At 51.7% G+C, this 25,400-nt stretch overlaps 1 protein-coding gene across 5 annotated transcripts in view; it reads left to right on the forward strand.

Moving 5' to 3' along the window:
* Positions 1–990: 990 nt before the first annotated feature.
* LOC127004070 (uncharacterized) overlaps positions 991–25,400 on the forward strand; it is a 121,942-nt gene continuing 97,532 nt past the window's right edge. For 2 of the 5 annotated variants that reach the window (XR_007757611.1, XM_050871371.1), the window contains exons 1-2: positions 992–4,397; positions 18,743–18,841. Coding sequence is in view for 4 of the 5 variants with exons in the window: in XM_050871371.1 (XP_050727328.1) it covers positions 1,317–4,397; positions 18,743–18,841 (3,180 nt within the window). In the remaining variant the exon portion in view is untranslated. Of the gene's footprint in view, positions 4,398–18,742; positions 18,842–25,400 lie in introns of all 5 variants that reach the window. The other 3 variants (XM_050871368.1, XM_050871369.1, XM_050871370.1) reach the window with 2 other exon arrangements.

Genomic DNA, 25,400 nt, shown 5'->3' on the forward strand with positions numbered 1-25,400 from the left:
ACATCATGTTAAATTTACGATAGGATAGCAAGACAGGAAGAGTTAACTGTGCCCACCTTCCTAGGAGAGTTAGAGGAGTGAGAAAGACCTATAAACTAACCATGAGGAAGGAAAATTCTGTATATTGAGCGACTGGGAGCAAAAAACAGTGTAGCGATAGTGTAGGAGATTGGTGTGGAGCTTATCAAAGAGAACGGGAAAGAGAGATAATAGGTCTGGTTTGAGTACTGAGGAAGGTAAGCTGTATTGGGAGAGGTATTGCTGGGTAAAATAAAGCTTGTAAGTGAGGAAGAGATAAGGGAACCAATATCAAAGAAAGCGGCAGAGAGAGATAATAGGTCTGGTTTGAGTATTGAGGAAGGTAAGCTGCATTAGGTGAGGTATTGCTGACGAAAGTAAAGCCGGAAAGTGAGTAAGAGATAAGAGAACCAATATCAAAGAACAGGTTAGATAAGAACAACATCAGAGGTAAAGGTGTAGCATGGAACAAAGCAATATATAAAGATAACGAACAGAACCGCGACGGGAATAGTGATAGGAAGGCAGACTGAGATAGCAGGTAGGTCTTTAATAGCTGTAAGCCAGGTAGGGGGCTCAATCCTCGAGATAAGGGAGTGACAAAGGGATCCATTAAGGACGCCTGACACTACAAAGCTGTTAGGAGGTGTTAGGTTGTTGAGGATCCTGGGGGGGGGGGTGCGCGGTCCAGGTGTTACACGGGGGAAGAAAGCCCCAGGGGAGGCAGGAGAGGAGTCAGGGTTATGTGTAGGCGAGAGAAGGACACGCTGATAAACAAAACGAAGGAAAAGTAGGAACGCGGCAAGTGCGGTGGGCGAGGTCATAGTCAGCGTGATGTATAGGCAACAAGGAGGCGCTGTAGAGTGCTCCTGTGAAGGGAGGGGCGGGGCGCGTAGGGCAAGGAGGCAGGAAGGGTGTAGGGCAGAGAGGCGCTGCTGGTGCCTGCTGGTGCCGGGTGTTGGCGCGGCGCCGAGCTAATATTATTGTGTCATTTTTAGCCGGTGGCGTTGGCAGCCGTGCCAGGGCGAACGAGGCGGCAGCAGGAGGCGCAGCTCCGGGCGGCCAGACGAGCCCAGTAGTGTGTTAGCCGGAGCCACGTGTGTGCTACTCGAGCAGTGAGCGTCGCCCTGCGCCTGGGATGTGCTGGTGCAGGTGTAGTGTGAGCAGCCGAGCCGTCAGTAGTGATCAGTGGTGGGCGGCCGTGCGCGTGGGCGGCCGGTGCGCGGTGCAGTGCAGTGCAGTGTGAGCGTGGCCGGGCCCAGCACCGGTGATGGCGTGGCCCAGGTGCCCCGGCTATTATGGTTGAGAATGTCCGCGGCCAGTGCGGGCGTGCGGCGGTGACCAGGGTGGCCAGCAGTCGAGTGGAGTTGCGTGCTTGCCGTGTGCTTGCCTGTCGCGGCGTACACGTGGTGGGCGTAAGTCCCTGCGCCGCGCCCGCCCCCTGTCCCGCCCATTATGGACTCTGTGTGCCCGTGGTCGTGACTCTCACCGACGAAGCAAATGGACTTGGGACTGTACAGCCTGATGAAGAGGCAATCTTGAAAATAGTGGAAGCAAACCGTAGAAAATTTGCAGCAAAAAGAAACTCTGACTCAGCAAACCAGGAAGACATTCGTGTGCCAGAGTTGGTGGAGGTGTCGTCGGTGTCGTCACCCCGACCATCAGCTGCCGCCGTCGCTGCAGCACACGTTAAGTCAGCAGAGCAGCCCTCAGGGGTGGATGTAGAAGACATCGTGGAGGCCGTGGAGCGGTGGGTACGCGGGCCGGGAGAGGAGGAGGAAGTCGAAAGTGCCCAGCAAAGAGAGGCTCGTCAGTACAAGGAGTTGGTGGGCACGCTGGCCGAACTGGCTGCAGAGAAGCGGGCAGGGCGCGTGGCCCCTGGCCCGGAGCCGCCCACGGGGGCGCCACGTCACCATGAGACGGTCCAACTGTTTTCTGAGCTCATGCAGACCGACGACGTCTCGACTATAGCGGCGCAGATCGCTAACCAAGCGGAGCTGATCTACCAGACTTGGAAGACAACTGGCCTAAACCCCACCGAGCTTATCCGTTACCACAGCGTCAATACAGAAAGCAGCCCTTTGCCCAGGGGTGAGCAGGCATCTGACGGGGAGCAGAGCCCCAGCAGCGGGCCACCATCAGCCGTGGCCAAGCCTCGCACGCCCGTCAGAAACATCAGCCCAGCACCTCCTGGCTCCTCGCCTGCAGTACCAAGGAAGTTCATTGAACCAGCATTGCACAACGGCCGACCGCACGCCTCCTCCCCGGTGCGTAGCCTCAACACCTCCCCGCGGCCTTACATCCCGCCGGGCACCTCGCCGCACTCCCCGAGCGGCCAGCCCCAGCCGCCGCCTGTGTTCCCCAGCAGCAACGGCGGCCCGTCCCCACACCAGTCCCCGCGCCAGGTGTTCTCCTCCGCATCCCCCGCACCCACACAGACTCAGGGCAGCCCTCGGCCCTACGCAACATCGCCCTCTCCCCAGTCTCCCCGTGGTTCCATCACTTACCCGCCTCCGCCTCCAGAGAGATCGTCTTCTTATCCTGGCGTTGACCCTACTCAGCAGCAGGACAGTCCCTACAACATCCTGGCAGACCCCGACCTCGGGACGTCTCTCCAGGATCTAGTCAATTCCTTTGTGTTAGAGGACAAGGCGCGTCACCACGCCGCCACCGTCGCCGCCCTGGCGTCCCAACGCCCAAAAAGTGCGCCTTCCTCCATCCAGGAGGCGCTGCAGAGGTTTGAGAGGCAGATGGCCATCACCTCTCGCTCTGCGGGTTTCGGACCCGAGCATGCTGGCAGCCCCCCGCCCCCAATAGGCACGATGGGGCGCTTTGCTCAGATGCAAATGCAGCAACAGCAGATGCAGCAGCAACAACAACAAAAACTGAGCTCCACCTTCGGCGGCAGCAGCATGAGCATGAGCAGCAGCAGCGTCACAATCAACACCACTGGGCGCCGCTACGGCGGCGCGCTGAGCGACTCTTCGGTCCCGTCGGACTGGTCGCGGATGCAGATGGAGCACGACAGCCGGAGTCGTCGCTCTGCCTCCCCGAACCCGCCAGTCTCGCAGCCCGGCTGGAACGAGACTTCGCCGCCCAACACCTCCACGTGGCCGCTCAAGAACAAACAGCCGGCCGTCGTGGAGAGAAAAGCGACCAAGCAGAGCGTCTCCGGCATGACGTCGTCCCCAGGCCCCTCGTCGTCCTTCTCGTCCAGCAGCAGCAGCAGCAACGTCACCACGTCCACCAACTACATCACGACGCTGGAGGCGCGAGTGGAGAGTTCTGGCCACAAGAGTTCGAGCGTGCCGCTGCGACACAAGGTTGTGACCATGTCCGCTGTGGACCAGGAGGAGGAGCGACTCATGCACGCCCTCCGCACCGGCACACTCATCGACGACGGGGAACACTTGCGGCCCCTTAGCCAGGCCAGGCCCGCTGCAACGCCCTCCTTGGTCAGCCCGCCCCAGACGTCCCCCGTCAACAACACTGTCATCACCAGCGCCGCCCCCTCCGAAGCCTCCCAACTCTCCCCGACCTCCCGAAAGCCCAAGTACTCCATCAGCGTCACCGTTGACGTGGACAAACCCATCGAGGTAACTCACCAAGGGACTCACCAGCAACACCACCTGCAGCAGAAGATACACCAACAGCAGGTGCAGCACCAGCAACTGCAGCAGCAGTTGCTTCAGCAACAAAAGCTACAGTTCCAGCATCAGAAGCAGCAGCAGCAGCACCAGCAACAGGTAATCAAGGTGGGCAGCGTGCGCACGGCCATCAAGCCCGGCAAGGAGGTGGACATGTCCGTCGTGGACTTCGCCAAGGTGCGCTACCAAGAGTCTCAGCAACACCCGCACTCCTCGCAGCGCCTCGACGACCACCGCAGCATGATGACCAAGCAGATCATCAACGGGGACGGCCGCGTCATGATGGCCAGGACGCGCTTCGAGAACGGCAGCGCCTCCCTCCCGGACAGCATCTGGCGGGGCTCGCTGGGCATCCAGGCGGACGAGGTGGGCTCCACCCTGCCGGAGTTTTACCGCCGCAAGCTGCGCAAGATGAGGAAGGCCGGGTCTCCCGAGCCCTCGCTGGTGGGCAGCATCTCGGCGCTGCCGCACCCCGAGCTGACGGACCAGCAGAAGGCGCACATCAGGGAGCGGTCACAGTCCCCTACCGCCGGGTACAACAGCGCCGGGGTGGCCATCCGGCCCTTCCTCACCCAGGGCAGCGTGGCCGAGCGGGTGCTCATCTTCGAGCGTGCCCCGGCTGAGATGAAGCCAAAGCCCGGGGCGCCCCTCACCGCCGCCCCCGCCCCGGAAAAGCGCCGCCCCGCCATCAACACGTGGCGCGAACCAGACGAGGTCCGCACCCTGGCCCAGGTGAGTCCCGTGTGTGGCCACAGCGTGACGGCCGACACGCCGCCACCCTCACACGCTTCTCTAATCACACCCACCCCATGAAACCCACGCGCCGCATCACTTCCCGTCACCCTCGTCCATCACACCCGCGAGATGAACAGCTGCACTTGAGTCCCACAGAAAGGGGGCCACGCTTTCTCCCCCCCCCCCCTCCCCTTTCCCCCTAACACCATTCAGATTCATTCCATACCATGTCGCCGTTTGGGTCAACCTAAGAGCGGTCTCGAAAGCGGGCAGCTCCGTACCGCAGAGTTGAATTGCTGGCCCTCCCGTCCCCTTCCCTCCCCTCCCCTCCCCTCCTCTCCTCACAACGCCTTGCTGGCAAGTACTACACTAAAATCACCGGAGAGGCGCCACGCTGACCCACGCCCACACGCACTCACTCACACACACACACACACACACACACACACACACACACACACACACACACACACACACACACAGCATCACCATCACATCCTCGTCCTCTCCGGCAATTATGATTATCGTTGTAATTGTTGTTGTTTTCCTTTTTATCGTTGGGGTGTTGGACGCGAGGCAATAAAAGGGAAGGGAACGAAGAAAAAGATGCGAAAGAAGAACGGGAAGGAATAAAGAAAAGGAAGGGAGGAAGAAGGGTCTCTCAGGCTGGGACTCAAGCACCGAAAACACGAGAAACAGCGAAGGACACGTAACATTTTCATCTCTCCTCTTCCTCCTCCTCATCCTCCATATATGCATTTACTTACAGATTCACCCTCCTCCTCCTCCTCCTCCTCCTCCTCACTTGTCACTGTCACCCAAGTTTAGGCAGTCGGGGTGGGTGTGGAAGGCTCGTGACACCCACCGCATCCACCCCTTCACCCTATCCTCACCCCGCTAGCCACTCCCCACCTCCCTTAGTTACCTCATCTCCCCGATTCCCCTTTGCTCCTTAGCCCTTTCCAACCCCACCGTTACTCTCATTCCCCTTAACCACTTCCTCTCTCCCCCACCTACCCTTGCCCATTCCCCTCCCCAACCAAAGCTTCACCTCATGTTCCCTTCTCTCTCAGCACTTCCCTACTTTCTCCCCTCTCTTTCAACCCCTCAACCCTTCCCCTCTTCACCACTCCTCTCTACCCCTTCAGCACATCAGTTCCTGCCATCTTCACAGCACATCAGTTCCTGCCATCTTCACCCTTCACCTTCATTCCCATCCCCCAGCTAAGTTCCCCTCACGTTCCCCTTTTTCTTCTCTCTTCCAACCCCTTAACCCTTCCCCTCTTCACCACTCCTCCCTACCCCACAGCACATAAACTCCTACCCTCTGCCCTCTTCTCCCCTTCCCTTTCAGTCCCCTCCCCAACCATAGTTTCCCCTCTCGTCCCCCTTTTCTTCCCCTATTCCAACCCTTCCACCATTCCCCTCTTCACCCACTCCCCTTCAGACCTTCCCCAACCTAAGTTCCCCTCATGTTCCCCTTTTCTTCCCCTCTCTTTCAGCCCCTCTTCACCCCTCTTCCTTACCCCTCAGCATATCAACCCCTGCCCTCTTCACTCCCTTCCCCTCAGTCCCTTCCCTAACCACACTTTCCTAGCTGTTCCCTTCAATCTCCTCTCTCTTCCAACCCCTCAACTCTTCCCCTCAGCACATTAACTCCTGCCCTCTTCTCTCCCTTCCCCTCGGTCCCTCACTCAGCCTGCGTTGGTAATAGTGGTTAAGAAAATAGGGATACGCGTGTTTCAGCGATAGCAGCTGTGGATGTAGTGGCGGTAATGGTGATGTAGGAGGTGGCGGTGGTGATATGTGGCGATGTGGGGTGATAAGGGTGCAGGAATAGGAGGAGAAGGAGGAGGAAGAGGAAGGAGGAGGAGGAGGAAAGAGGAGTAAGAGGAAGAGGAAAGAGGAGGAGGAGGAAGGAGAGGGAGGAAGAGGAAGGAGGAGGAGGAAGAAGGAGGATAGAGGAGTAAGAGGAAGGAGGAGGAGGAGGGAAGAGGAATTCGAAGGAGGAGGAGGAGGAGGATTAGGAGTGCGTTAGAGGAGGGGGAAGATGGGGAAGAAGTAAAAAGAGAAAAAAGAAGACGGGTTGCAGGAAGAAGAGGAAGAAATGATGTAAAGAAGGAGGAGGAGGTGTGAGTACTAGAAGAGGGGAAGAGAAGGAGAAGAAAAACTAGAAAAAGGAAGACATGAAGCAGGAAGAGGAAGAAGATGAAATGGTGTGAAGAAGAAGTAGGAGTAGAAGGAGTGTGAGTACTAGAAGAGGGGAAGAGAAGGAGAAGAAAAAGTAGAAAGAGGAAGATGGCAAAAAAGAAGCCAGGGAGGTGGAAGAGGAGGAAAATGAAACGGAGTGAAGACGAAGGAAAAGGTGGAAGAAGATTAAATGGTTTGAAGAAGAAGGAGGAGCAGGTGGAGGAGGAGGAGGAGGAGTGTGAGTACTAGAGAAGAGGGAAAAAGTGGAAAAAGGAAGATGGTAAAAAAAAAAAAAAAAAGAAGCGGGGAGGAGGAAGAGAAAAAGAAAAGATGAAATGGTGTTGATGAGATTGGTGGCATGGTGTTGGTGGTGGTGGTGGTGGTGTTGAGGGGAGCAGACGAGGAGCAAAACATGAGGTGCGGAGAGGTGGGGAGTGTTTTCTTTGGCGCTGAGACAGAGAAAAACCCGGAAAATTATCTGTACGAATATATCATTTAATATTGGGACCGGGGCGTGGTGCTCTCTCTCTCTCTCTCTCTTTCTCTCTCTCTCTCTCTCTCTCTCTCTCTCTCTCTCTCCCGGCTCTGTAGTAGTAGTAGTAGTAGAGAGAGAGAGAGAGAGAGAGAGAGAGAGTTAACCCACGCATATTGAGAGGTGGATGAGTGCCAAATGCTTGTGTCCTCTTGTTTCTCTCTCTCTCTCTCTCTCTCTCTCTCTCTCTCTCTCTCTCTCTCTCTCTCTCTCTCTCTCTCTCTCTCTCTCTCTCTCTCTCTCTCTCTCTCTCTCTCTCTCTCTCTTTCTCCCTCTCCTTCCCTCTCCATCTCCTTCCTTCTCTTCATCTCCCTCTTGTTTTCCCCCCCTCCTCCACCTCCTCTACCCCGACTCATCTCACTCATTTCCTCTCTACTACCTCCTCTTCACATTTCTTCATTCCTCCTCTTCTCTACTTTACTAACTTATTTCCTGTTGTATCGTTCCATTTCCTCTTTATTCATTTATTAACCCACGTAAACTCATTTCACATAATTTTCCTCAGCACACTTTCCGTTTCTCCTCAAATCCCTACTTTTTTCCCCGTTTCCTTTTCCTGTCCTTTCCCTTCGTCTTTTTTTCCTTTCCTTTTGTTTCCTTCGCTTGCCTTTCCTCTCATTTCTTTTCGTTTTCTTCTCTTTCCTTTCCTCTCATTTATTTTCCCATCCTCTCCTTTTCTATTTTTCTCCCTCATTCCGTAACCTGTTTTCCCCTTTACGTCATTTCCTCTTCTTTTCCCCCTCTACCAACTTAGTCCCTCCTTATCTCTCTCTCTCTCTCCCCTCCAACACAATGCTTATCACCCTTTTCTATCCCTTACCTCTCTTCACATTCTTTTATTCTTCTATTCCTATACTTCCTCTCCCTTACATCTATCCTTTTCTTTCTCCTCCTTCCTTTCCATTACTTTTCTACTCCTTATTTTAGCTTATCTACCCTCCCCTCCAGCACAATGCTTATCATCCTTTTCTATCCCTTTCCTTTCCTCATATTCTTTTATCCTGCTATTCATATACTTCCTCTACCCTATATCTATCCTTTTCTTTCTCCTCCTTCCTTTCCATTCCTTTTCTACTCCTTATTTTAACTTATTTTCCCTCCGCAAGGAAAGTGAGGTGAGGCGAGGCTTGAACAGCGTTACCAGATTATCGTACTCAGCCACGCAGCATATTGTATTTTCCGGGTTCTGACTCACAGCTATCGCAAACAAACACACATAAGTAACGCATTTAACGATAACTTCAACTGGAATCTCGTTATCTGTGTTGGTAGGAGAGTTTTGGGCCCTGGAACGGATATATGCGATGTTTTGAGTACGATAATATGGTAACGCTGGGCTTGAAGCAACGAAAATCAGACAGGGAAGGACGGAAAAAAATGTACGACGAAGGACTTTTTAGTTCGGCGAGATAAATGTCCAGTGAGAGAAAGGCGTGAAAATGTATTTCAACCCAAACTGACTTACCGCAGGTGTCGATTTGTAGGGTAAGGGGAGGGGTCTGTGTGTGTGTGTGTGTGTGTGTGTGTGTGTGTGTGTGTGTGTGTGTGTTTCGTTAGTGTCCCATGAAGACTCCTGAATGCCAGTTGACTAATTTGCTGCCTGACTGACTGAATGAATGGATGGATGATTGACTGATTGGCTGACTGTCTGACTAACTGGCTGGCTGACTGGATAACTGATTGGCTTGGTGGCAGACTGACTAACTGATCGGCTAACTGACTTACTGACTGACTAATTGGCTTCATAACTGACTGGCCGGCTGACTGACTAACTGACTGAGTAGCTGATTGACTGGGTGGCTGACTGACTATCTGACTGACTGATTGACTAACTGACTTGATGACTGACTAACCGATTTCATAACTGATTGGCTGGCTGACTGACTAACTGGATGGTTGGATGGCTGACTGACTAACTGACTTGCTGACTAACTGACCGACTGACTGACTGAGTGACTAACTGACTTCATAACTCACTGGCTGGCTGACTGACTAACTTACTGGATAACTAATTGGCTCCCTGGCTGACTGACTAACTGATTGGCTGACTGACTGACTGACTAGCGGACTAACTGACTGGCTAACCAACAAACTAACTGACTGGCTGGCTGGGTGGCTGTACTCTCCCCTTATGTCTTATCTCAGTACTTTTTCTCCCGAGCTCTTTAAGGCAGCGGGAAGTGAGGGTCTTCGGGGAGGGGAGGGGATAGGGGCGGGGCGGGCGGGAGGGGTGGGGGTGTGACGGCCGGGCATGAGTTATGTGTGGGGGCGTGTGGGGAGGGTTTGTACATGCCCCTAATGCCCTCACCTTCCCTCCCTCCCTTCTACCTTCCTTCCTTCTTTCTTCCTTTCTTCCTTTCTTCCTTTTTTCATTCCTTTCTTCCCCTTGTTCATAATTTAATCCCCTTCCTTCCTTCCTTTCTTTTCTTCTTTCCTTCCTTTCTTCCTTCCTTCCTTCCCTTTGTTCATGGTTTAATCCCATTCCTTCCTTCCTTCCCTTTGTTCATGGTTTGATCCCATTCCTTTCTTCCTTCCTTCCTTTCTTCCTTCCTTCCTTCCTTCCTTCCTTCCTTCCTTCCTTCCTTCCTTCCTTCATCCGTTTATGCTGCTTCCCTTCTTCCATTGATGCCGGTAGTAGTAGTAGTAGTAGCAGCTAATAATATTAATAATAATAATAATAATTGAAGGTTTATTTAACCAAAGATGTTAAGTATAAAAAATAAAAACAAAAAAAACTCGTATCGACCGACTATAAAGTGTTATAAATGTAATACATCTGCGGAACAAAATTAGTCAGTATTATTTTTTTGTTGAAGGAAAATGTGTGTGTGTGTGTGTGTGTGTGTGTGTGTGTGTGTGTGTGTGTGTGTGTGTGTGTGTGTGTGTATTAGCAAAGCAAGTAATACACACTCACACAGAATAGAGAGTAGAAAAAGAAATAAAGAAAAAAAAGGAAAAAGAGGAGGAGGAGGAGGAGGAGGAGCTTTGGTCAAGAATACAGACGAGACACGAGGATGGAACAGAAGGGAAAGGAAAGATGATGGAAAGGAAAGGTTTGGGAAGGAAGGTTAAGGAAGGGAAGGCAAAGCAAGGGAAGGAAAGGTTAGAAGGCAAGGCAGGACAAGGCAAGGGAAGGGAAGGAAAGGTTAGAAGGCAAGGCAAGGCAAGGCAAGGCAAGGGAAGGGAAGGGAAGGAAAGGTTAGAAGGCAAGGCAGGACAAGGCAAGGGAAGGGAAGGAAAGGTTAGAAGGCAAGGCAAGGCAAGGCAAGGCAAGGGAAGGGAAGGAAAGGTTAGAAGGCAAGGCAGGACAAGGCAAGGCAATGCAAGGCAAGGCAAGGGAAAGGAAGGAAAGGTTAGAAGGCAAGGCAAGGGAAGGTAAGGAATGGTTAGATGGCAAGGCAAGGCAAGGCAAGGCAAGGGAAGGCAAGGAATGGTTAGAAGGCAAGGCAAGGCAAGGCAAGGCAAGGCAAGGGAAGGCAAGGAATGGTTAGAAGGCAAGGCAAGGCAAGGCAAGGAATGGTTAGAAGGCAAGGCAAGGCAAGGCAAGGCAAGGCAAGGCAAGGAATGGTTAGAAGGCAAGGCAAGGCAAGGCAAGGCAAGGCAAGGAATGGTTAGAAGGCAAGGCAAGGCAAGGCAAGGCAAGGAATGGTTAGAAGGCAAGGCAAGGCAAGGCAAGGGAAGGCAAGGAATGGTTAGAAGGCAAGGCAAGGCAAGGCAAGGCAAGGAATGGTTAGAAAGCAAGGCAAGGCAAGGCAAGGCAAGGCAAGGAATGGTTAGAAGGCAAGGCAAGGCAAGGCAAGGCAAGGAATGGTTAGAAGGCAAGTCAAGGCAAGGGAAGGGAAGGCAGCGGTAATGTGGGTTCAGCTCAGGCCTCACCTTCCTGTTTACCTGCCGATACCTGTAATTTGGCGCCGTTCCCCCGCGGGTAACGCCTCTCCATCAGCAACACCCTCGAGGACCGCTAATTATTTACTCGAGTCAATTTTCTGCAGCACCTCGTAATTTCCATCCGGCGGCTCGCGGCTTCCGTATTCGGTGAGCTGGTGGCCATTTATGAAGCCATCCATTACGCCCGTCCGTCCCTTCTCTCTCTCTCTCTCTCTCTCTCTCTCTCTCCCCCCCCCCCCCCCTGCAACCTTTTTTTCTGGTTCATCCTCTGTCTGTCCTCTGTATCTCTTTCTTCACTTCCTTCTCTGCTATCCTCCTCCTGTATATTTTTCTTTGCTTAATTCTCATTTTCTCTCTCTCTCCCTCACTTCGGAAGCTGTATCCATCTATCTCCGCTTGTATCCCTTTCCTCTCTTCTTTCCTCCCCCTGTATCACATTTTCTTTGCTTCATCTCTTCTGTCTGTCACTGTGGAAACCGAGCGAGGAAACCAACCAGCGTGTGACGGCGGTGGGCGGGCGACGGGGTAAGCTGAGGAAGGCCAGGCTGGGTGGTGCAAGGTGGTGGGTCGGCGGTAATGGGTGGGTGTGGTGTGCGCTCTCCCATGCAGGTCCTCTCTCTCGGTGGTCACGGTGGACTGGGTGCAGCGAAGGATGAGACAGGACACTGGAACGCTGCCTCGGGGTGCTGTAAGGTGGACGAGAAGCGGAGGACGGGAGTGGTTGTTAGTGTTCCTTGGGTTAGGTGATGTGTGGGAGGTTAGTAGAGGAGTGGTACGGTGAGGTAAAGTTAAGGGGTGTATTCTGTAGCTCCGCGTGGCCCTGGTCCTCGTCTCTGTCACCGTGGGGGGAGACAGTCATTGATCTTAAGGGAGATGTTATGAGGATGGTGAGCTGGGAAGTTGGGGGCATACACTATAGCTGCCCGTGGCCTCCGTGCTCATCTCCGTGTCAGTGAGGGTGGAAGATTGTTATGAGTTTTCTGAGTGTGATGTGAAGGTGTGGAAGGAGCAGGAAGTGGGACAGTGGTTGATAGGTGTACTAATTGGAATGCTGCGTACTCACTGGTGAAGATTCCATATGTGAGTCGACGGGGGTGGAGGCGGCGGCGGCGGTGCGAGGGGAGGAGCGGCGGCATGGCAGCGGCTGGGCAGGTGCCAGGCTATATGGGGAGCCTCGGTGGCACAGCCTTGATACCTGACACATGGACGCCCCGTCATTATGGCCGCCGCTGCTGATGCTACTACCTCCTCCTCTCCCTCTCCCTCTCCCTCTCCTCCCCATACACACAGACACCTGCACCTCAACTAGCGACAGGGACGAAACTTTGGGAAGATATGTACTGTAAACATGGTAAAGTGGGGCACACACACACACACACACACACACACACACACACACACACACACACACACCACACCACACCACACACACCGCACCACACCCCACCCCACCCCACGTTACATTATATGACCTTTATTGCCTATCTGACACAAGGAAAAGGCCGCGAGCAGAACAGACTTAACAGAGACTATGAATAGTATATTGCTTTCGTCGATCTGTCCGAGGCATTCACTCCACAGTCGAGAGAACACTGTTACGGGATGCTTTCAGGAGGAGGAGATCCAAGCAGTGTATGGAAGAAACACCTTGGCATCGTTTGAACTCCTTCTGTGTTAATACGTTTCCCAGACAGAGGAAGAGGACCTGATGATGAGAGGAGGAGGAGGAGGAGGAGGAGGAGGAGGAGGAGGTGGTGGTGGTGGTGGTGGTGGTTCATCACTAACCCGAAGGACCCCGCCATCTGGCTTTGTTTACTTCGTCGTGATAGTCTTGAGAGCGGGAGGAAGTGAAGGGAAGACGCACCCACCTTTTTCTCTCTTCCTCCCTTCGCCCTCATGTCCCTCCATTTTCCTCCTTGTCCTAAATCATACGTCTCTCCATGGTCGAGGGATCTTTTCTGTTGATTTTCTTTTATCTGTGTGGTTTTCTTTTGCACTTTTCCCCTCCTGCAATGTACAGTTCCTTTTCCTGTATATGTATTCCCTTCACACACTCGAGGAGGAAAAAACCCACTCCTGCGTGTACTCCCAGCATGTCGTCCTCCTCCTCCTCTGCCCAACAGTACCCTGAGCAAGGACACAATAGGCCATGGTGTGAGTGCCCGTCCTTCGCCTGACCGTCGCCCGTAACACAGTATATCTTTGTTTTTCCTTTGCTCGTGTTCGGGTCCTTCTTCCTGTTTTCGATCCTTCTGTCTGTGCCTCGGTCCGTCCCCGCTCACACCCCAGTTCTCGGAGACTCAACGAAACTTCATCTAGGTGTCGTGCTTTTACCGAACACATCCCTTTCTGCTGTCGTGGCCCTCGTGCCCGCGGAAGCTTCGTTCATCACACCCCTCGCGGCGTCTCTCGTGACTTGTAACTCGCACGTCGCCAGGTTCACCCCCACCCTTCACCCTCACCCCAAATTGCAGGTCATTGTTGTCCACCTCATCCCCGTGTTTTGTTCCTTTTCCAATGTCATTCCTTGCATGCCAAGTCCAATCATAAACCCTCGCGGACCGCCCCTCCCACCCCGGCGGCCCGGTGGGTGGCGGGGCCGCAAGGGGCCGCCCCAGACAAGACACAGGTGACGGAGGACACAGTGCTCCCCACGGCAGCTGGCGGCAGATGGAGCGGCGCCAGGGAGGTCAGTGTCAGCCGCCCTAACACCCCGGCTTGACTCCTTCCTCCGCTGGTTACGCGGAGGCAGCGCCGCGACTCACCTCACTCACCCAGCCGCCGCGCCTCCATGCGGCCGATGTATTAATTATGTCTTACCAACGAGTTTGCCCTAAATAATGCCTCTTATGTGTTGTTAAATTTACAGCCTAAATCAATAACTTCCCATCTACTTTTGCTATGTAAATAAGTTTGTAACTTTTAATTATTTCCTTGTTTTTGTGCTCATCGTGTTGTGCTTGACGCGGCGTCGGCGAGGCGGAATCCCTTGCCCCAGGGGAGTGCACTGCCCCCAGTCACTGGCTGCTGTGCCTGAGTGTGGCGGCTATGCAGAGCTTGGAGAGCAACAGTCAGCCATTGTTTGCCGCGCCACTTCGCTTGTCTCGTCCGGCGAGGCCTAAAGCCGGCGTGAGGCAGCGTGCCTGTGGCCTGTCATGGCTCAGGCACTCGAGTATCCTCAGTGCTGGGGACTTGTGTCTCTGTGATTTGTCTCTACCCTTGTCAGGACCTCGGGGTGCCATCCCAGTCCCAGGGCAGAGCATGCTGGCCGGGCACTGGGTAGCCGCGCCCCACGCCCCTCAGCCCCGCCCCGCCCCGCCGCGTCGGGCCGCCACGTAGTATTGTAAAGCCGCCTCTATCGTGTCCACAAGCTCATTCATTTTTTGTTTGTCTTCCTTTTTAGTTTTGGGACATCCTGAGCTTTTTGGGAGAATTAGACGAATTCCCGGTAACTATACTTGGTAGTGGTGAGTGGCGGCAGTCTCGTGCCAGGCAATGTCCCCCCCCAACCCAACCCCCCCGGCACCCCACACAGCGGCGCCCCGACACAGCCCCGCCGCCCCGCCCACTTAGCTCGCCGGGAACAACCTTACTTTCCCTTTTTCTTCTATCCTATATTTATTTTCCGTATCCCTTTCCTCCGCTGTTTTATTTATCGTTTACTTATTCTGTCTTTTGTTCATTTCGTTGCTTATATTTATATGGATATTTATTTATTATTATTTGTTTACGTACACGCATCCCCCCTCGGAGGCGCAGTACACTTTCCTCCCTCGCCGTGTGTTCCTGGTGTCTCGTGCTCTCGGCGGGTCAGAGTGCCCAGGGCCGCCCTTCAGGTGTCCGCAAGCACGTGTCTTGCGTCACTCCGCCCGCTGGCATCTCCGCCGCTGTGGTGTGGGAGCCGCTGTGTTGGGGGCGCTGGGCCTTGCTTCGTCCCCCGCCCCGCCTCGCCCCGCGTCCGGCCACGTGACGCCTGGACGCGGGGTTGCTTGTTTAGTGTGTGCAGGAGCCTCCCCATGGACGGGGCACCAGGGACAAGGGACTTAGGACCAGGGACCAGGCACCAGTGACCCTCCACAGCTCAAACTGATTCATGTCTTCTCTTGCCCCTGACGAGATATTTACGCGTCTCCTAAAGGAGTATAAAGATATGCCCAGCTGTCCATTTGTTTGCATGTTTAATAAGTCAGTTGATTCCGGCTTCGCGCTTAGGGTATGGAAGTAATAGTGTTTTCAAACGAAGTGTTCCTCAGATGCTGAAACGGCGTTTGTCAGCTTTCTCCTGATTGGCTGGATCCCTCTCTAGCTGTGAGGTTATCTGTCGATCACGAACTAACGGAAATGATGTGACAAAGACTATCAAATGTATAACGAAGGAACGGGGAGGGATAAATGGCTGCAAGGAGGAGCTCATTATGATACGAAAAATGAGTAGCTTACTCACCACTTGTCTTGTTAACAAATTACTAATAGAGTGATGAAGAATAAATCTCTGTTTGGGGGATAAATCTCGGGCATTCGCATTGTCCATCATGGGAGCCGCAGAGTAATGGAAACGTGGATGGCTGTGGCCGTAGAGTTTTACGCGTCACCGCCCTGGTAACGCTCCGCCTGTAACACACTGCTGCTTGTCTTGAAGGCAGCGGGAAGTTGGTGGCAATATGGTGGAAATCTTGCTGAAAAACGTTTTGCTGACCAGGCTCCTGGTGATAAATATGGCTGAAGATTTCCCGAGACTTTATGTTGTTGAACCAAAAGTTACCAGTGTGTATAGACTCCAGAAAGCTGCTGGAAACTTTGCATAGCGAACTGCAATATTTTCTCTTTAGTTAATAATTATACCTGGAGAACAAGTAGTGGTCCTATTATTACTTTACTACTACTACTACTACTACGATCACTACCACTACCTAATACTACTTTACTACTACCGTACTCCTACTTTTACTACTACCGTATTCCTCCTCCTCCTCCTCCTCCTCATACTACTACTACTACTACTACTACTACTACACTACTACTCTACTACTACTACTATTACTACTACTACTACTACTACTACTACTTTTGCCTACAGCTCTACAGTCAGCTCTGAGTGCAATTGTGTCAACCATAACTGTCTGTTGTGTATAAGATTTGACTTTAGGCAAAAAATATAGAAACTGCTGCACGAGAGCTTGTGATTGACAACCCCAACAGCAGCCACAGAGGAGACTCCAACCAGGAGAGGCCTGACGAACGCGTCTTAGGCGTCAGAGGAACACTTCGTTTGAACAGACTATAGCTATTGTGACAAATGTTGAAATTAGTGGGCAGGTCTTCCTGTAATTGCCGTTTTATATTTTTTTTTTTTAATAGAACAAGACACGTGGATCATTTTAGACCTTAAGTTGAAATGAAGATGTGTTTGGCCGTAGATAATCCGTAATGAAGAGGGCTCGTATGTAATATTCTCCTCTCCCCTCCCCAAAAGATATGAACTTTAAGGTCAAGTTTAAAGTAATCTGATCTGCTACCGTCAGTTTGTTTTATGTGTAGAGGCAGCTTGTCGCGGCCAGCCTCATTGTGTCGAGGGAGCGGCTGAATCAGAGCAGGACAAACACGTCACTTAAGTCACTCGTCCCTTCTGTGGGCCGTGATCCTCGCCGATGCTCCTTTGCCCCGTTGCCATGAGTCGTACGGGACGTCAGATGAACATGAAGGCGCCCCCAGTGCTTGTGTACCACCCTTGGAGCCCCTCGGGGATCCACTATCACTGGCAAGGATGATGGTAGCCTCGCACTTGGCTGGCGTACAAATGTTGTGAAGGGGAGGACGAAGACGAGGGGGAGGTAGAGGCAGCTGGTCATCCCGGCAGAGTAAATAAATCAAGTGGGCAACGAGCATCCCATCCTGACAGGTTACGGGACGCTGCTCCGTCGCGGCCAATAACTGTGATGAACACGACGCTTATGGGCCTTTTGATGGCTTGTTTGTTATTCCTGAAGGAGTAATCAGTGACGGGAGGAGCTGTGCCTTGTTAGTACTGGGCGGCGTCTTGGCAAGGGTTAAAGGGCAGGAAGGGGCAGTAGCTGAGGCGATAACCAAACTGCCTCATAACCAACGTTGCCAGATTGTCGTACTCAGTCTCCTATGTTTCCCTATTTCCGACCTAAAAACTGCCTCCTCGACCCCAATAACTGACTTTATATATAGTTAGCGTTAAAATGGTTAATTATTGGTGATTTTTGGGAATAGTTATGAGTCAGAAACCGGTAAATACGAGGCTTTGAGTACGATAATCTGGCATCGTTGCTTATAACCCTACCGGCCGCCCAGACCCAGGATAATCGTCGAGACCTTGCTGTGAATTGTTCCCGAGTCCTTGGTTGGTATTCTTAGACAGTTCCGACTCTCACATCAACTATTTCCAAAGGCCAAAAATGAGATCAGTCGGGCTCTAATGAGTGTTTTTCTAGGTTCATGCCACAGAAGAAGAGCCAAACTACCACTAGGGTCAATAAATTACCCCTGGAAATGCCCGAAACTCCTACGAAAGCCTTGTCAAATATGTGTGCTGGGACCCCGGAGTGTTTAAGAATACGACCCCTTGTCCCACGGTGTCCTGTTCCTGGTGCATGTGTGTGTCTGTGTGCCCCCTGTTGCTACCTCTGCTGGTGTCTGTGCAGGTGTTGGCGTCGTGGTGCACCGTGACGCCGCCTTAGCACAGTCAGACCATTAGTAAATTCATAGTAGTCGTAGTAGCATCGTAGCATTGACAACCTTAACCCTTGACTGGTCGTGTTGAGAGTGACTAACCTTAAAACGTGGAATTCGCCGCGCCGGAGGAGGGCGAAGAGGCAAATTAGAAGGTAGGCGAGTGGCGAGTGTGTAACAGAGATGGCAAGCGGTGTTGTGCTATGTGTTGGTGGCGAGCGCATGGTGGTGTGTTGTGTCTCCGTGGTGGTGTTGTAGTGTTGTGTTGGTGTGTGTCTAGCGGGTCGGGATGCATCTCCACCTCCTGCAGCACCCGGGAAGGTCATCGCTGTGTAATCATGAATGTGGACGTGACACTAACACTCGTCTTTCGCGCCCGCCCCGTGCACCGCCATCCTCTCCAGCGTGCACGGGCGGGAGCACCTCAGTATAGCGTTGCCCGCAGTTTAGGTTGTCATGTAAGGATCAGGAGTAGGATTGAGAGGGAGTGATGTAGTTATGTAGTAGAAAGACACCAACCTATTTATGGACAGTAGTAATTGGCCTCTCTTTCGGCCACCTCTTTTGATTCTCTCTCTCTTTTTTTTTTTTCTTTTTTTTTTAGGAGCAGCGAGTAGCGGTTTTTTTTTATTATTATTGTTTCCTTTTTTAGTATCCTTGAGCTGTCTCCTTTGTTGTAAAAAAAAATTAAAAATGGCAGGTTAACACACACACACACACACACACACACACACACACACACACACACACACACACACACACACACACACACACACACACACACACACACACACACACACACACACACACACACACACACACAAGCAGCATGATTACCAACTCTTTACTTAGTTCATACTTTTAAAATCAGATCAAGAAGCAAACATCATAGGACCAAAAAACATGAACTAGTGTATAGTTTGAAAGTAGCGAATCGAGAGAGAGACAGTGTAGGGAGCATCAGGAGTAAAGGCGTGGCAGTGTCCTTCTTTACCAAGCTTGTGGACGGGTTCTAACGTGCGTCTCGCCCTCACAGGAAGGCTTGCAGTCCGCCGCGTCGGCCGCCTCGCCGCCCTCACCCGCCCGCCACCCCGAGCCGCCCGTGTCCGCCGCCCAGGACGCCGCCAAGCCTTCGGTAAGTACCCAGTAAACTCCTTCAGCGCATCCTTCAGCGTCGGGTTCTTCCTGTCATCCATCATTTACGATTCTCCTTCTTTTCTTCACATTTTCTTTTACCTCCTTACTGACTTTCATCGTCCCTTCCTTCCTCCCTTTCCTTACCCTCCCTCCTTCCTTCTTTCCTCCTTTCCTTCCTTCCTTCCTTCCATCATTCGTTCGTTCCATTCTTCTCCACTCGTCCCTTTCTTCTTCCTTTCTTCCTTCATTTCTTATTTTCCCTTTTTATCATGTCCCCAACTCCTACAACCAATACTGCTTCTCTCTCTTCCCTCCTCCTCTTCCTCCTCCTCCTCCTCCTCCTCCTCCTCCTCCTCACCCGCCGGTTCTACTCCATCACTCGAACATGCCCATCCCTCCTTGACAGTCAATCAGCCCCTCCCAAGCCTACTCCACCCCCCTACCCCATATCACCCCACTCCCCCGACCCCAAGCCCTCCCCCGCCAGCATCTTAGGGCGGAGGAACGTGGGAAAGTGGCCCGGGGCATGAAGAGAGGGGCAAGGGGTACAGTGGTAAGGGAGGGAGGGGGGTAGATGGGTCTGTCCTTTTGATGTTCCCGGTGTTCTTGTAGACGTAGAGCGAAGTTGGCACGATGCCCCGCCCTCATCCTGCCCCCACCTCACCCCCACCCCGCCCCCGCCCCGCCCCGCCCCGGCTGGCCTACATGATTTGTTTGTGCTCCCTCGCCGTGCCAACTTCCGTACCCAACCCTACCCACGCGTGTTGAGTTGGCGGGGCGGGGCCGGGCGGGGAGGAAGGGGGCAAGATGGAGCAAGTTGGGGAGTGGAGTTTAGCGGAACCGTGAACCGAACGGGGAGATGCTGGGCGGGGAGTATAGAGGAAGGGGGCATGACGGGGTAGGAGGGTAGGGGGAGGATAGGAACAGTGGTGTTTAGCGGGGCAGAGCAGAACGGGGTGATCTGTGGCGGAGTGGAGAGGAAGGGGCTAAGGTGGAGCAAGCTGGGGGGGGGGGGGGAGTGCTGAGTATAGTGGGGCAGAGAGGAATGAAGTGGGGCAAGATAGAGAAGATTGTGGAAGGAAGGAAAGGGATAAAGTGGAGTTTAACGTGGCAGAGAGCAGTGGGGTGGAAAGAAGAAGAAAGTGGATGAAGGAATTGTGGAGGGAATGAAAGGGGTAAAGCTGGGTATAGTGGAGCGGAACAGAGGAGAACAGGAGAAAAGAGAAGAGGAATGGGGCGATATAGAGTTGGAGAAGGGAGGAAGGAAAAAGATGGATCGGGGCATGGCGGGGCAGGGCAGAACGGGGCGATGTGGAGTGGAGAGGAGGGGAGTGGGGCAAGATGGAGCAAGTAGGGGAAGGGAAGGAAGGGCATGGCGGGACGGAGGAGAACAGGGCAAGATGGGGGGATGGGAGAAAAAGAGGCGGAGGAGACCAGAACGGGGCGGGGCAGGGAGATAACAGAGCAGGATAGAGATTAAGCGATAGACTCAACACAAAGAAAGACGGGGAAGCAGAATTGATATTACGAACTCATGCATCGTCGCTCGGAACAGATGATGAGGATGAGGATGATCAATGGGCGGAGGCTCTGTGGGTGGGTGGGTGAACTGGGCGAGGCGTATGTGGAAGACTAGGTGAATTTTGGAAGGTGGGTGGGTGGAGGGATGACGTGTTGGAGGAGGTAGAAGGAGGAGGAGGAAGAGGAGGAGGAGGAGGAGGAGGAGACATCACAAAGCGACTCTCAGCCCCACGCCCAGACATAAATCATCTTTCCTCCTTTATTCCCTCCCTCTTCGTCCCTCCTTCTCCCTCTTCCTCTTCCTCTCTTCTCCTCCACGTTTGGATTGGAAAATTTGTCTCTTCTTCTTCCTCCTCTTACTCTTTCCTCTACTTTATTTTTCTTCTTTTCATCATCATCTCTTCCTCCTCCTCCTCCATCTCTTCCTCCTTCGCCTTCTTCTTCGCCTCCTCCTCCTCCTCCTCCTCCTCCTCCTCCTCCTCCATCTCTCTCTCTCTCTCTCTCTCTCTCTCTCTCTCTCTCTCTCTCTCTCTCTCTCTCTCTCTCTCTCTCTCTCTCTCTCTCTCTCTCTCTCTCTCTCTCTCTCTCTCTCAAGTTATCTATCATCGCTCCAATTCACTATTTTTTTGGACGTCATGTACCCCAGAAGTATTCACACACACACACACACACACACACACACACACACACACACACACACACACACACACACACACACACACACGCCACCAGCAATGTGTTTACGCTTGTGGTGGTGATGGTGGGGGAGTTTGGTAACGGCTCTCGTGGTGGTGGTGGTGGTGGTGGAGCGGTGTTTATAAAATGGAACACACAGAGGCTCCATTCATATCCATTCATACAACACCTGTCACCTGTGTTAGCCCGGGGCAGGTAAGGAGGAAGTCATCATACAGAGTCCCCACACACACCTGAGGGAGGGAAGGGAGACCAGGAAGTGAGGTGAAAGGCGTGTTGTAGGAAGGAAGGGGATGGAGATGGTTTTATGAGAGGGACGGGGGAAGGGAAGGAAGAGCGAGAGGAAGGGGAGCACGAAAAGAGGGAAGTAGAAGGGAAAAAAGTAGATTGAAAGGGGTAAAAGAAGAAAGGGGAAGGAGATGGGTTTATGAGAGGGAAGGAAGAGAGAGAAGAAGAGGAGCACGAAAAGAGGAAAGTAGAAGGGGAAAAAGTAGATTGAAAGGGGTAAAAGAAGAAAGGGGAAGGAGATGGGTTTATGAGAGATTTAGGAAGGGTGGCAGTGCGAAAGGAGATACGGAAGAAGAAGGAGGAGGAGGAGGATGAAGAAAAAGAGGAAGATAGAAGAGGGAGAAAAAAAAAGGAATAGTAAAAATGAAAGGGGTGGTAAAAGGAGGAAGGGGAAGGGGATGGATTTATGAAAGGTTTGAGAAAGGGAGAGTGGGAGGAGAAGGAAGGAAGAGGGGAAGAAAGAAAGAAAGAGAGAAAAAGAGGAACTATAAAAGGAAATGAAGGAAAGAGTAGCAATGAGAGAAAAAAAGGAGAATGAAAGAACTGAAAGACGGAGAAGAAAGAAGTTTAAGAAAAATTATATATATTGAGAGGCGAGATGCGTCAGTGATGGGAGAAGGAGGCGAAGAGCGAAAGCCTAGGGGAGAGGGGAGGCAGGGCAGGACAGGGAAGGGCCGGGGGGAAGGGTTTAACAGCCACATGCCTTGTTGTTGGTTGTAAACACTCGGGGTGAAAGAGTTCGTGCAGGTCATGTGTGGGAGGAGAGGCAGCAGATATCAACCAGCCAGCCGCGTGTGTGTGGGTATGGGTGGGTGGGTGGGGGGAGGGGGGGGGATCGGTATATTCAGGGCTGTGTATTAAGTCACCATCGCTTCTCACATCGACTATTTATAAAGGTCAAAGAGGGGATCAATCGGGTCTTTATGAGTGTTTTTTAAGGTTCATGGCACGGAAGAAGGGTCAAACTATCACCAGGGTTATAAAACTACCCCTGGAAAGGCCTGCAGCTCCTACGAAAGCCATGTCAAATATGTGAACTCGGGCGACAAAATGTTTTAAAATACGACCCTCAGACGCTTCCACCTCCCACACCAACTACATCCTAAGGCCGAAAACTAGATCAGTCGGGTTCTAATAAGTTCTTTTACCCCTTTCAATCTACTTTTTTCCCCCTACTACTTTCCTCTTTTCCTGCTCCTCTTCCTCTCGCTCTTCCTTCCCTTCCCTTACCTCTCATCAACCCATCTGCTTCCCCTTCCTTGTTACCACACCTTTCACTCATGCTTGTCATTTTTCCCTTCTATCTTCCTCCTTTCCTTCTTTTTACTCTTTCATTCCCAAGCTTCTCATAAATCCATCTTCTTCCTCTTCCTTCTTTTAAGACACTCATTTGACGCTTCCTTTTTCCCTTCTACTTTCCACCTCCTCCTTTTTAGGTTCACGATACAAAATAAGGGTCAAACTACCACCAGGGTCATAAAACTACTCCAGGAAATGCCGATACGAAAGCCTTGTCAAATATGTGTTCCTGGGCGCCGAAATGTTTAAGAATATGGGCCGCATAAACATTGCGTCGCCCAAGTACACCTATTTGACAAGGCTTTCGTAGGAGTTTTTGGCATTTCCTGGGGTAGTTTTATGACCCTGGTGGTAGTCCTGCTCTTCTTCTGTACCGTGAACCTAAAGAAACACTCATTAGAACCCAATTGATCCCCTCTTTGACCTTTACAAATACTGATGTGAGAAGTGAATGTGTCTTATAATACCGACCTATGACCCTATGTGTGTGGGGGGGAGGGCTGGTAAGATTCTGCTAATTAAGACCACTAGTAATAATAACAGTAAGATTAGTAATTATAACATGGCTTACAGACTAGCGAAAAATAAGCTGCATTAAGATGAGAGCAACAAGAAGAAATACACAAAACAGCTTCAGTATTTAGAGTAGGAAATTGCTAAGTTCAGGGTGGGTAGGGGAGGGAAGGGGATGAGATGATGATACGTTGATAATATTTACTCTGGTAGGAATGTCAATGCATATATATCTGTCTGTCGTTGCTCAAATGGGTATGAGAAAGTTGCCGTGTTACATAGCTCGTCATGAGGGGGAGGGCAGCTGGAGGCGGGACGGAAGTGTAGTATTTTGTCGCTCTGTCTGAGAGGGGAAGGAGAGCTGGAGGCGGCGCAGAAGGTAACGGTGGCGTGGGTATATGGGAAGCCCTTCGTCCAAGTTCCTCGAGTGTCTTGCGATAATGGTCTCAGGGTTGGAAGGCCTATGTCGGGTGTCAAGTGCCCTCTGATAAGACGTGTGGGAGGTGCCAAGAATGGGTATGCAGGCACCCTTCTGAACTGCTGAGAGAGAGAGAGAGAGAGAGAGAGAGAGAGAGAGAGAGAGAGAGAGAGAGAGAGAGAGAGAGAGAGAGAGAGAGAGAGAGAGAGAGAGAGAGAATGAATGAAACGAAATACGAGTTAGAAGGTAAGAAGCAATATACGGAAGAGAAAGTAAATTAGGGTAGAGTGTGAAAGAATGAGAGAGAGAGAGAGAGAGAGAGAGAGAGAGAGAGAGAGAGAGAGAGAGAGAGAGAGAGAGAGAGAGAGAATCAGTAAAGCTTCGTTCGCCAAATATTTCCTTCTTTTTTTCTCTCATTGTTCTTCATTTTCCAACTCATTGTATCTCCTCCTCCTCCTCCTCCTCTTCCTCCTCCTCCTTACAACACTCGCATGCCTTTCTCCTCCTCCTCCTCCTCCTCCTCCTCCTCTTCATTTCAATATCATAGTTACTTACGTTCTTCACAAACCAGCACCCCATCCACCAGGCATCAACACATCACCTCACTCGTATACTTTGAGCAGTAGTCCATTCGGCGGAGCGTTTTCTCTCTCTCTCAGCCCCGCTACGGAAGGCTTGGGACGGGAGACTATTATATACCAGCTGATGAGTAAACACGCCGATTCCTGCCTCTCAGCTACTATGTGTTATGATTACTATGGCCTCTACTACCATTGCCTACTTGTTACTTCTGTTACATCTGTTCTTCTTCTACCTGTTGATGTGTAAAGCACTGCACCACACGAAGGAGAAGATTCACTAACACAAGACGCTGATTTTTGCCTCTCAGCTCGATGTGTTATGGTTACTATGTCCCTTACTTCAATTGCTTACTTCTATTACATCTGTTCTTCTACCTGTTGATGTGTAAAGCGTAGCACCACACGAGCAAGAAGATTCACATACTTTGTCTTAATTGTGTATTCGTTTTCGTTAGTGTTTTGTTCCGAATAAGAAGAGTTAGTTTGTTTCCCTCTCACATCTTCCCATTCCTCCACTCTCTCCTTCCCACTAATTCCACTCCCCTTTCCCTTTCTTTCCCCGTAGTCTTCCACAGCACAATGTATCTCTATCTGCAACATGCTACCCCAGCCATAGAGAAACTTAGACCCGTTCTTCTTATGTTCTTATGTATAAAGAGATTTTGAACCTTTATCATCTCTGCCCCTTTACTCATAAGGACACTGCCTTGAGTACGTGACATGCATTCCTACGTTTATTTTGCATCCTCTTATATATCTCTCTTTCCTTGTTTTTTTGTGTGTGATTTTTTTAACGCCATAAAAAAATAGAGAAAAAATGCCCGCTAATCACTGCCCCTATAAAAGAGTGTATAGATGAGAGACCAAAAGAGAGGTCCCTTTGTCTCCTATTACTTTTGTGTGTTCCCAGAAAATGTAGTCGCAATGGTAGCGAGTTCATAATAGTGTCAGTGGTGCAATCAAGGCGTAATTCTATACCGTGGTAAGGTGGAGGGAGGGGAAGGGTAGGGAGAGAAGAAGGAGGAGGAGTGTAGGAGGGTGTTAGTGAAAGGACAAGGGGTAGGAGGAGGAGGAGGAGGAGGAGTGTGTGAGAGGGAGCCTTAAATACACATTATGTTCATGAGTTCTGATGCAAGCGTCGAGATGAGGGAATAAATAGAAGTTATGTAGATGCTTCGTGACGTCAGCATGGAGTGGAGGTGGTGACGGCATGCCTGATGGTGATGCCCGTGACCTGATAA

The sequence above is a fragment of the Eriocheir sinensis genome, chromosome 27, assembly GCF_024679095.1.
Source record: "Eriocheir sinensis breed Jianghai 21 chromosome 27, ASM2467909v1, whole genome shotgun sequence".
Taxonomy (NCBI): domain Eukaryota; kingdom Metazoa; phylum Arthropoda; class Malacostraca; order Decapoda; family Varunidae; genus Eriocheir; species Eriocheir sinensis.